The sequence below is a fragment of the Rhinolophus ferrumequinum genome, chromosome 5 (assembly GCF_004115265.2).
Source record: "Rhinolophus ferrumequinum isolate MPI-CBG mRhiFer1 chromosome 5, mRhiFer1_v1.p, whole genome shotgun sequence".
NCBI classification, from domain to species: Eukaryota; Metazoa; Chordata; class Mammalia; order Chiroptera; family Rhinolophidae; genus Rhinolophus; species Rhinolophus ferrumequinum.
Genome location: NC_046288.1, coordinates 623137 through 636501, shown reverse-complemented (window position 1 = coordinate 636501; position 13365 = coordinate 623137). Strand labels below are relative to the sequence as shown.

At 34.9% G+C, this 13365-nt stretch overlaps 1 protein-coding gene across 1 annotated transcript in view; it reads left to right on the top strand.

The window, feature by feature from the left end:
• The window catches only part of MPP7 (MAGUK p55 scaffold protein 7), a 242799-nt gene that overhangs the window by 143121 nt on the left and 86313 nt on the right, over window positions 1-13365 (top strand). The window contains exons 4-5 of the mRNA XM_033106666.1: window positions 10143-10220; window positions 12611-12691. Coding sequence (XP_032962557.1) covers window positions 10143-10220; window positions 12611-12691 — 159 coding nt within the window. The remainder of the gene's footprint in view (window positions 1-10142; window positions 10221-12610; window positions 12692-13365) is intronic.

The following is a 13365-nucleotide window of genomic DNA, read 5'->3' as shown; positions in this document are numbered from 1 at the left end:
CATATGGACCTGTATACTTATCTTTGGGGACAGCAAGGAAAACAACAGTGGGAAGAGTATATTCCATTTCACAGCTGCTTGGGGATTGAGGTAGTGGTGTGGCTACTGAGAGGAGATGGAGTCCATCGGGCCTCTGCACAAAGGAAGGAAGGAAAGCCTGTGGAACCGGCAGAATAACCTGCACTGAGCTCCGATAAGTCCCTGGGAAGTTCTTACCACTGTAGCAATATCCTTTTAAGTGGTTTCCTGTTTCGAATTCACCCTCCTCCCCCATCACATAAGGGAAAAAAATGGAGGCAAACACAATTTGGACCTTCTCTTTCCTCTTTAATGGCTTTTAAAAAAATTAATTGGATAAAGTTTAATTTCTCTAGAATACTGTTCTGGGAGCTAAAGCATCTGATATGTGGAGAAGGTTCTGGGAAATGATTTCAAATAGAATCACTATGCATTCAACCAAAATCAAAAGGTTGATGGTTTGTTTTTTATAATTTAACTTAAGCTCCCAAACTGTTTTGGGTCCTTATAACCATTTTAAGGCCCTTATAAGATTATTCATCTTTATAAAGATGTTGCAAACACCCAGGCCTGAATTGAAGGCAAAGTAATCAGTTGCTCCTAGTGGTTTCCTATGGAAAGGCTTTTTTTTTTTTTTTTTTTTTTTTTTTCCTGGCTGTGTCACTTGAGCAAAGTTATAGCCTCAAAGCTTTGTTTTTTTATCTGTGCTTGTGAGCAGTTATGCTCATAAACTACATAATACAGAGGAGGATCTAAAGACAAAATCATTATATCTGTTTTAACTCTGAAAAGATCATTCGAAATTAGATGAACTATTATTTTCAACTTAAAAAAAATTTTTAAATCAGGTAGAAACACCAACCAAAATGAATCTCATAAGCCAAATGTACATAATAACTCCTGAAAGGTCAAATATAAGGTACTGAGAAACTCCTGCTGGAAGTAAAATGTGATTTCCCCCCTGTTTTTATAATAATATTGCTTATAGGAACTTGATGCTGTCTTGTGAGATACCAGAAGTAATTTACATTAATTAAATAACCAACTCAGCCTACCAAATCCTACATTAAGCACCTAGACATTCTGGGTACATAACTGCAAACATTCTTTTAAATGCATTAGTAAGCTTGTAAGTAAGTAAGTAAGTAAGTGAAATCCGCGTGTTTCAGAAAGGAACAATAAACGAATGCTGTCCTCGTGACTGCTTAAGCTTATGTTGCAGCTATGTTGGAGGGTCTGGCCAGAGGTGGGGTGGGGAGTCCCTCTCCAGACATTTACGCTAGGTAATGGTGGGGAATTAGTGCTGAGACACACACACACAAAACAGCTACTTTTCTAGGGTTACTCTGTTAGTGAATGGGAAGATGAGAAAAATTCCAACTACTTTTCTAGGCAGGTGGCAAAGAATCTGGTCTGTTTTCCCTGGGATGAGGTGGGAACAGAAGAAAAAGTCTAGTTTAAGAATTTGTAACCATGAAATGGTTGATCCATGGCTTGGGGTTTGAGTTTTTTATTCATAAACTCTAGGAATCCTAATTGTGACATTAGCAAAGTGACTGGTTATATTTCAAGGTCACTCATCGTAAGCAAATCAAAAGTATTTCTGAAAAGATATACCGTCACCCTAGGACTTTCTCACATAGCACCCCACAGAAGATTTACTAACGACCCCAAATTACAAAACATTTGAGGAAAAAAATAATCTGTCTTTAGCTATAGTCAGCAGGCACCACACACAGCAAGTTTAAAACCTAAGCACTCTATATAGTAGAACAGTTTTGTAGACTATAAGTATGTTTAAAATGATATAAGACATAAAAGAAGTCCTCAGTCATAAGAAGAAAACAGTAGGTGCTAGGAAAAGAGAACAGAAACATTTGTAGAAAGAGCCATATTTGAACTACAGGAATAGAAAGTATAGTCATTAAAAAAACAAAAAAAACCTCTGTGGATAGGTTCCTCAGGGATTAGACACAGCTTAAGAGAGCAAAGTGAATTGGAAGATAGATTTCAGGAAAATTGTCAGAATGCAGACAGACAGCAAAGTTAAGACACATTAACTTGTTTTTCATGGAATATGGGATCCAAAAAGCCTTGTGGAAGAAAAAAGGGCTAAGAAGTTTTGCCATACTAGGTATCAAGAGTGTAGGGCTGGCCCGGTGGCTCAGGCGGTTATAGCTCCGTGCTCCTAACTCCAAAGGCTGGTTCGATTCCCACATGGGCCAGTGGGCTCTCAACCACAAGGTTGCCAGTGCAATTCCTCGAGTCCTGCAAGGGATGGTGGCCAGCGCCCCCTGCAACTAAGATTGAACACGGCACCTTGAGCTGAGCTGCTGCTAAGCTCCCAGATGGTTCAGTTGGTTGGAGCATGTCCTCTCAACCACAAGGCTGCCAGTTCAATTCCTCGACTCCCGCAAGGGATGGTGGGCTGTGCCCCCTGCAACTAGAAAACAGCAACTGGACCTGGAGCTGAGCTGCGCCCTCCACAACTAAGACTGAAAGGACAACAACTTGACTTGGAAAAAAAAAAGTCCTGGAAGTACACACTGTTACCCAATAAAGTCCTGTTCCCCTTACCCAATAAAATCTTTAAAAAAAAAAAAAAAGTAAGATGCGAAAAGCTGACAAGAAATCAACTTAAAAAAAAAAAGAGTGCAGATAAAAAATATAGTAATGACATTGGCTCAGAGGCATATCAAGGAATAGAAGCATATCAAGGAACAGAACAGAGAGCCTAAATACAGACACTTGTATGTGGGAGTTCGACCAGTGACAAGTAAGTAGTATTATGTATCAGTCGGAAAAGATTACGTTTTCATTTAATATTTGGAAAAAGACAAAGTGAAAGCTCCTTATACTGAGTTAAAACTTCAGTATATAAAGTAAAACTTAAAAACCTTTAAGGATAAATGTTTTCGGATTTTTTGAATATATACACAGGAGATGGATTGCTGGGTCCTATGGTGATTCTATTCTTAATTTTTTGAGGAACCTCCACACTGCCTTCCATAGCGGCTGCACCAGTCTGCATTCCCACCAACAGTGTATGAGGGTTCCTTTTTCTCCACAGCCTCTCCAACACTTGTTACTATTTGTCTTGTTGATGATAGCCATTCTAATTGGCGTGAGGTGATATCTCATCGTGGTTTTTATTTGCATTTCTCTAATGATTAGTGACGTCTGTTGTGCATCCGTATGTCCTCTTTGGGGAAAAGTCTGTTCAGGTCCTCTGCCCATTTTTTAACTGGATTGTTTGTGTTTTTTTTTTGTTGGGATGGATCTTGAGATTATTATGCTAAGCAAAATAAGTCAGACAGAAAAAGTCGAGAACCATATGATTTCACTGATATGTGGTATATAAAACTGAAAACAACAAAGGAACAAGAAAAATAAATGAAGAAACAAAAACTCAGACGCAAACAATAGTTTATGGTTACTAGAGGGTAAGGGGAGAGGGAACTGTTACATGAGGGTAAAAGGGATGAAATATATGGTGATGGAAGGAGAACTGACTGGGTGGTGAACACACAGTGTGATATATAGATGATGTATTACAGAATTTTACACTTGAAACCTGTATAATTTTACTAATGTCTTACCAGTAAATTTAATTAAAAAACCAAAATGCACAACTATAAAGAAAAAGATATGTGTATGTTAAAATAACTTATACTTGACCAGGGCTTCTGTATTCGTATTATTTAAGATAATTGGAACAGTTGACATAGTCCAAAAAAGTAATAGTTTAGGGACAAAAGAAGTTTATTTCTCACTCGGTAATCATATAGAGGGGTACGTCAGAGTGATGTGTCACTGTCCTCCATAAGATATTTTGGGGACCCAGGTTCCTTCCATTTTTCTCTTAAGGCTTTGTCATAATCTGCATCTAGCTGGTGGAAGGGGAGAGTATGGAGGAAGCATACCAGTTTCTTAAAGTCTCATCCTGGAAGTTGCACTTAAAACTTTCATGTTTGACAGCTAAGCATGTGCCTTAACCTAGCTGCAGAGAGAGTTGTGGGGACCGAAGAAGCACTGAAACACTTTTAGATGTCTACCAGAGTGCAGGAAGTAGTTATGTGAAAAGATTCCATAGCAAAAAAGTGCAAACAACCATAGTGTTTCTCAGTTAAAAAATGGATAAACAACAGTTAATTAATATGACAGAATATTATTCAGCTGTTAAAAATGTATGAGCTAGATCTGCATATATCAACCAGATATCTCAACATAGTATTGAATGAAAAATCCACTTGTAAGGGAAAGAGTACCAATTATGTACATTTAAAAAATAGTAGCATGTATTGTTTATGAATGTATATATGTTTAAAAGTATGAAAATGTGTGTGGTAATATATCTGGCAGTTTCGGCATAATATTTTTTTGTTGGAGGAGACAGAGGAGGGAGGGATGGGAGGATGGGTCTTCAGCCTTATCTCCATAATTTATTTCATTTGATATTTGAGGCAAATATACCAAGTTAATATCTCTTTAATTTCGATGCTGGTATGTGGTTTATCGCATTTTATTTATATTTTAAATGTCTCAAGTCTTTAAAAATGGAACATTAATAATCAAAACATTTCAAAAATTTTAGAAGTTAAAGAATGGTGCACTATATATGATCAAAATGAAAAAAAAATACATGAAAATCACTTTGGGAATTCCTTATCATTAGAAACATTACATAGATAAAAGGCAAAGATGAAAAGAGGGAATTGAAAGTATGTGATTTCATTTCTCATTTCATAGTTGAGTAGATGGCTAGTCCTTCATCATCTTAGTGCCACGAGTGGCACAAGTGGCCTGAATGTTCTTACACTAAGTCTCTTGACTACTAAAATATGGCAAAAGTTAAATTGACAAAAACCTCTTTCTTCTCAGCCACTCAACTAATGAATAGTGAATGAAAGTGGGACAGATAATATTTTAACTTGCTTAAATAGGTCAACTGAAATGCTCCCTTTATATGATATACATCCTCTTATCTCTTTCCCAGGTTACCTTTCCAAATAGCAAGGTTAGAATATTTTGTCTCTGACTCTGAGTATCTTTCTCCTGGAATGGGTTCTTATTTTACTCAATATTTTATGAATGAATAAAATTCCAATTAGAGTAGTTTTGCCTTTTCTTTTGTTTTCCAATAATTTGTGTGATGCGTGTGACTTAAGGGTTATGTAGGGCTGGTTTACATAAAGAAAGAAAGAGGGAAGGGAAGGGAAGGGAAGGGAAGGGAGGGAGGGAGGGAGGGAAGGAAGAAAGAAAGAAAGAAAGATAATAAAATATTAGAAAGCAAAAATGGTAAAATTAATAAATCTAAAAAATGGTTCTTTGAAAATACAGTAAAATCAGTATTAGCTAACTAATGGAGGGTAAAAATAGAGAGGATACACCAAATAAGAAATGGTAATGAAGAAAAATGTAGACAATACAGGAAATTCAAAGATTCCTAAGAGATTGTTTGCTTGAGTAATTTTGTTAAAGCTAGTTAAAAATGAATAATTTTCTAGGACATAGTATTTTCTGTCACTGACATTCAAAGAGATAGAAAAACCTACATGGAGAAATTGCCATAAACCAACCAGAAGAAATATAGAAATTTGGGGCATAAAGCTACCTTCCAAAACACATCAGACCTTGCTGATATCTCAGGGGAATGTCATCATGTACTTAAAGAAGAGATCATTCCAGTGGTATTTAGAAGTTTTTAGAGCATATAAAAATATAGAAAGTTTTTGTAGTTTCAAAAACAATGAAATGACTATTATATTGATATCAAGACCAACCCCCCCAAACCCAAAATATGCAAATGCCAGCCTCAGATATGAATGTTGATGTTGATACAAAAATTCTAAATAAATTATTAGCCAATGGAATTCCACAGCACATTAAAAGAATAATACACCATAACCACGTGAGGTTCATTGTGGGAGTGCAAGGATGGGTCAATATTTGGAAATGTATAAATAGAACTTACCATATTAACTGGTCAAATAAGAAAAATAAACTATTTGTAAATACTGCAAAGCATTTTGTGAAATTGAACATTCATTCTTTTAAAAAATTCTTGGTAAGTTTAGAATGCATGGATACTGATTTCACATGATAGTATACTCGTTATCTATGGCAATGGAAAGCTAGAATATCTCCCATTAAAGGCAGGAACAAAACAAAGATGCCAGCTCTCAACAGTTCTATTAAATTATTTTTTCCTGGAGTTATTGGCCAAGGAAATTAACCAAACGAGAGATATTAGTGGTATAAAATTGGAAAGGAGGACATGCAGTTAGCACTATTGTCTATGCTGTATTTTTCAGTTTCAAATTTCCCCTTTGTCCCTTTTTTCTCTTGAGTCAAAATTATTTTTGTTTTCCTTTTGGAGAAAAGATTAAATTGTTATTTTTCATGAGGGTCCCAGCCATTAGAATACTTCTATGTTTTTCTATTCCTACACAACATTGTGTGTAATTTCCACCTCTTCTTGGTTGTCATTGTGTCCCAGGGATCTTTTAATACTCAGAATTCCCTCCTCTCCATGTTCGAAATGAAGGAGGTAAATGGGTGTGCGTGTACATGTGCATGCCAGTTCTGGATTGGGTACTTTTAATTAACATAGTAGAGATTCCAACTGCTGAACAGTTATTTTCAGTACTTTTTTATACTCATCATAGAAGACAGGAAACGGATTTTACAGCCTTGGTTTATTTAATATCATTCCAGTAACCACGAGTGGGTTTTTCAGTTTCAATGCCTCTACACATCACTGAGAGGTTGAAAACAAATGGTTGCATTGGGACTAGTTAAGCCTTATTTATACTTTCGTTATTGAAGTTTCATTTAAAACAATTTCTACTGTATGTTACTAAAATTAGGTTATTGGCGCCAGATTTCCTTAAAAATATTAAACGTTTATTTTCAAGATGTGTGTAAATGAGGGTAATAATATATTTCCTATAAGAATTCGTTACATGTAGAAATGATTTTTATTTTAACTGACTTCTTCTGATTACAAATGTAATTATAGAAAACAAACCTTTGTGGACATAAAGTGTACACTATTTAATAGAACATACATGTATCTGCATCTTGAAACATCCTTTTTTCTTAATAGTGTTTTTTAAATGTTTTAGCATGACATTTTTTTAGGACCTTACTTTTGAATAATTTCATATGAAATTAACTTAACCGAGTCTTCACTTCTTTCCAGACTTTTTTACTCCTAACTCCTTTCTTCCCACACCTCCTCCCAGTTTTGCTCTCTTATTGTTGTTAAGGGGAGTAAAATGAAGTACACTTTTTTTACATGGTTTAATCTTCAAAGGGATATGTTTAGGTAAAACAAATGAAATTTTGCAGATTTGGCTGTCCATGATATTTAGTAATAGATGCTAGTTTGCTTTATTGATGATTAAGCCATGTCTTTGGTTGTATGTTTGTCTGTTGCATTCCAAAATGTTACCACTCAGGAAAATTTGCCAAATTTATAGCAGAGTGAATTTTTCTGGGATAAAAGGAGAAATTACAGAGTGTATTCTATAAAGCTATTCCATGTTATCCAATATGAAAGCCACTAGCCACCTGTGGCTATTTATATTTAAATTAAATAAAAATTCTATCCTTCAAGTATGCCAGCCAGAGTTCAAATGCTCAGTAAACACATATGACTAGTTCAGGTTACATATTGAAGAAGCAGATATAGAGTGATTTCAATATCACAGAAAATTCTCTTGGACAACCTTGGGGTGAAGTCTATACATGTTACCTATTTATTATATTAGAATTTAGAAATCATTTTGGTTTTTTAAGTTTTCTTTCCTGGTATTAAAAAGCAGAATTTCTGTCAATATTTCTGGAAATAGTGAACAGCTCAAAATTATTTAGAGTGATGTTTACTTCCCTACCAACTTATATTTTTTAAAGTATGTACTGCATTAAAATATATATCAACATAGGGTTGCCAGAATTGGGAAATTCTAGGAGAACATTAAAAAAATTCTCGATACGGTACAAAGTTTAGAGGTGGCAGAGTGGGCTCTTCGATGAGGATCTAGAGAACACGATGTACAGACTGTTTTTAAAAGACACTCAGAGGAAGTAAATTATGTGGAGAAATAAGTTATTTATTTAGAGTATGTAATTTTGGTTATAATTATTGTATTAATATAAATTAATCTAAAAAAACCTAGTAGACATTAGAAAGAAAAAATAAGGAGGGGGTGATGGAGAAGAATTGTCAATGATCCTGTCGTCATTGAAAACAGCCATTGCTATTTGTGACATATCTATCCAGCTTCCTTTCTGTGCCCTACAAACAGGCCATATTCATTCAGCAGTAGATGAGGTCAGGGAAGAATGCAGATGAGATGGGAGTCTGAGAGTCAGGCCAACAGCGTGGTATAGAGCTCTGAGCCTGAGCCAGACAGCCTGAATGTCAAATGCCACCTCTGCGGGTTACTATTTGCAGGACCTCAGCAACTTACGTCACTCCTGTGTACATGTTTATCTGTAAAATTTGGGATGATGGTGCTATGTATCTCTTGATGTACTTGTCAGGGTTAGGGTATTAAAATATTGAAGTCATAGAAAGCTGTATTACTAATAGTACTGATCACTACTATGTAGGTAGTCTAGGCACATGTGTCTAGTAAGTATAAACTTCTATATTTATTACTGCAGGGAAACACACATTTAAACAAGTAATTGCAATAAAGTTAGAGGAGTTTATGGAAGGTAAGTGCAGTATTCTGTCGTAATATTTGTTGAGGTGAGCTAATTCTTGATAATTACTGGAGTGAAATTAAGGTAGCTTTTAAGATTGTTGGTTTTGTGTTAAGGTATACTTTAATAGATTTTTCAGATCAAAAGTTACTCCTAATAAAGCTGTATTCTTGAACATTTGTTTATTACTTGAATGTGATAAATGTTTAACAGTCCCGTGTTCACAGTCCTGATCTGATCATTCTGGTAATATCAGAAGTGTCAAAATTCTTTCCCTGATTCCTTACATTATGGACCAGTTTGCCAAAAAGGTAACAGCACCCTCTCTTAGCAATAGCATCAGGGTCTTCTAAATAAAATCTGTTTTCCAGACTTTTTACGAGAAAGTTTGGTTAGCTTTGAGTGTAATTAAAGAGTATATTACTTGATAACCAGTTAGAAACAGGAAATTGTGAGGTGCAACTCTTTTTCATATATAGTGTGTGTGGGGGGTGTTTGTTCAACTATAAATAAGAGGCTAAAGTAAGTTTTCAAGTATAAAATTTTAAGTGCTTCTAGATAGGAGCTGAAATGGATTAAACAAGTGCTGATAGTTTTGCATTTGTCAAAACATCTTTAATTTCTTAACTGCAATACTAGAATTTTAAAGAAACGCAGTTTGTCTTATAATGCTTTAAAATATATTCTTGCCTCTTGTTTCTTGGGTAACGATGATGGGAAATGAAGTTCCAAAGTGTTTTTTTATTTATTAATGTAATTTTACTTGTTTTCCAGTATGGAAAATTATTTTGCGTAAGCTAACTGGTTATGAGAAATGTCTCTAGTTATGAGAAATTCCTTTGTTTCTTAGAAATTTGAATTCTGGGGGGAAAGTTGGCAATTTGGGAAAAAAAAAAAAAGGAACGGTGTGTTCTTGGAGTGCTGGCACACAGGTCCAGGCAGTGCCAGCTTCTACAGCCTTAGGGGTTATTACACACCAAACTGTCAGCATGTGGCTGCCATTTTACCGCTTTGCTTTAATCATAATTTAGGATTTTAGCAGGAATATAAACTGCAATCAGTGCTTGAAGTATTAAAGCAGTTTGTTTTAGAAATTAAAGATTTTACAAAGCTAATGTTTGTTGGGGGGAGAACAAAAGTATAGTTTCTATATAGATTCTATTTGATGATATTTTCTTTTCCCATTTGACTTTATGTTATAAACACTGGACCATGTAATAGCAATAGATGAATTATTCATCTATAGGTTTTATGTCATATAGGAATTATGTCATCTATAGGTTGATAGAAACATTTATTTTTTGTTTAGAATGTTCAATGGATCGGTTTCTATCTACAATGAAAAAATAGTCAAATATCTCTGATTGTTCGTTCGCAGGTGAACTGATATTCATTTGCTTTTCTTCCAGATTCATGAAAAACTACACTATTATGAGAAGCAGAATCCTGTGCCCATCCTCCGTGGCGCGGCAGCCTTGGCGGATGATGTAAGTGTTCCCTTTCTGAGATCATTGGGACACGTCTCCCACCCGCCTGGCTGCAGCAGAGCTCATCCTAGCACAGACAGATGCACTTGAAAACCAGAAGTTGCAAATGTTTCCAAAATTCCTGTCATCACTGAGCTTACGCTGATATTACGCTGATTTTCACTCACTTTCCTGTTCTGAAATTTTGCATGTAGATACCTTCTTGTTCTGCCTTGGTAACTACGTAATAGAAATTTTAGGCTGTTAACTCTCTGGGGAGAGAGAAGCTGTCAGCTATTAGTGTTCGGAGAAAGTCACAGACAAGAGGAATGCTTTGGAGAAATAAAGACAAATGAGATAGTTCTATTGCTGACAGTACTAAAAAATGACAGATACTAGTATAGGAATGAGGCATATGAAATACATAAAAAGACAGGATTGTTTTTAATGTGGATTATAAAGCATAGTAATGATTTATGGGTATTAGACCTTTCCAAATTACCTTCATAACCAAAAAATAAATTTTAGAAGCAGTTGGCATTGATGGAGTAGTTAATTTCCTGTAGCTATAATTTTATTTTCAATTTGGGGGAGGGAACTAACTTGCTGTTTCTTACTGTTAACTTTCAGACTCGGATGAATTGAGAGCACACCTGGATAAACTATAAGGGACACTAAGCTAGACGAGAAATAAGTTTAGTGTAAAGGCTGGTTTCAGGGACCTCTTGGAGCTTATTTGTTACTTTTTAAGTTTTTACTTTATGATAAAATAAACCATAATTCAGTTTAGTAAAATATCAGGGCTGCATAGTAAAGTATAATAAAACAATTGGCCATCTTCAGAGGTTGATTTTCTTTGATGTATTTTATATTCTAAATTAGAAAATAAAGCATATGTAATAAATTTCCAAGTTGTGTGCTATTTGTTTAGTCCCCATTTTCCTTCCACTTTTATCTACAGACGTTATAAATTACAAGGATGTTTTATGAGGAATCTTACCTCTGCATCATAGAGCCAAAACATTTAAAGTGAAAATGAATAAAAGTGGAGATATAGTTCTACAAAAAGCTGCAGTTGCCACTTGAGAAAGTCTTAAAAACTAGTGTTTAAAATTTTACTGTTAAGAGTTTGGGGAAATATTTGTTTATAAACCGATGCAATTGAGGCCCCATCATATTACAACAATATTGCTTTTCTAAACAAATTTAGAGACTATTATGTAAATATGGTGAAACATAGCATTTTGTAATTCATCAGAGCAATGTATTGGAATATTTAAAAATATTAAAAATATTGTTATATATTAAGTCACCAAAGAGTGCAAAGAGCCCTTTGTGACTTTTTGTAAGTAAATTCTGTAAAAAATGTTACCTTGAAAAAGTAAAAGCACTTTTTGAAATGTAATCAATGAATAGACCCATTTTATCTGATTTTATTTTTTGTCTATAATTTATATCATAGCCTTCTTTTAGAGAAAAGTCGTTTTCCAGAGATCACAATTATTTTTAGCTTGGTAGAAACAATAGGGGCAAATGGAAATTTCATGCAATGTTTTAAGAAAGGGTTTTAAGTGAAAATATGTGTACAGAGTTTGAATTCTGTACTACATAGCTCATAATTCTAATTTTTTTTCCCTGAGTCTTGCTTTTCTTCTTATGAAAATTATTTAGCCTTCCTGTAGCCTAAAATTGAATAGAAATTTTGGCAGGAAGATCTCTTAATGAAGAACATGAGGCAGATTCAAAGCTCCCATCCTTTCTTTAGCTAGAACCAGAAATGGGAATTCTTCATCATTGTAATAGAGTACAGTCAACGTTTTTGGTACTGGAGTAGTTGTCGACCTATGATAAGTCATTTTATGATTATCCTGGTTTATACTTAACAGACTTCCTAGTCTGCGTAGATAAATATATTAAAAGTTTCAGGCCATTTGCTCTATTAGAGGCATTCTAGTTCTTTTTACCCCAGCTCTAAACAGCAAGCTACTGTGGGTTTTTGGAAACCCTGTGGATTTCACCACCTCATTCAGAAGGATTTTTTTTTTCTTTTCTTTCTTTTTTTTTTCTTTTAAATAGTGTCAAAGCTTGATCCAGTCCTTTTTACAAGTGGTCCTTTGTCTGCAAGCAAAAGACCATTCAGTAGATGAAGTGCTGGGGTTTGCCCTCATTGCAATAAATCAGAAGGTGATCTGGCTGATATGATTCCTTGAGTTGTGCTCAGCCAAGAGCCTGGGCTGGGATCTCGGCACCAAGGGCCTAAAAAGAAGAGCAATAATTGATAGTCTGTTTTCTTTCATGCTGACTTCTCCTTAATCACTGGACAGTAGCAAGATAGAATCTCAGTGGTCACACGTGGAACGACACAATGCTCTTACTAAATGTTCTTTATGTCAACGTGATCTGTCTTGCAGCTGGCTGAAGAGCTTCAGAACAAGCCATTAAACAGTGAGATCAGAGAGCTGTTGAAACTACTGTCAAAACCCAATGTGAAGGTGAGGACATGCAATAAATATCTTCCAAAAGGGCCACTTTCTGAGACGTCAGATGAATTTTGTTTCAAGCATCAATTTTCAAGTAAATGTATTTTTAAGAAGCGCATAGTATTTTAATAGCCTAAATCTCATTAAGAAAAGAGAGTTGAGCTTTGATGATAATGTGACAAATTATAAAATACTTAATTGGGAAGCTCAGAATTTAAGTTGGCACATATAATGTGGCTTCAAGGTTATTTTCCTTTTAAATGAAATTATGAGTACAGAATACAGAACCTATTAGTGATCTGGTTTAGGTTCATTTTACTTGGCTAGTTAATGGTATTCCAATATGTTTGACAACTGTCTTTTTCCGTAGAGTCATTTCACCATGACTCTTCCTCTTCCACCTTCCTCCTCCTATCTCTTATCCCTCTACCAATTCATGTTTTAATAGAGCAGAGCAATTTTCCAGTGTAAATGCCACTAAAATATTAGTAGACAGATTTCAATTCTCCTTGCTTTCCTCCCATGTTTATTACTTATTTTTTCTCCAAATATAGTCAACAGAAGGCATTTTTTTTTTTTTTTGTAACGGAAGGCATTTTGAAAATTTCCTGTTAATTCTAAGAACCTTAATGCACTAAATACCCAAACCTATACATTTGGACTTGACAATTGTATGTAAAGTATTG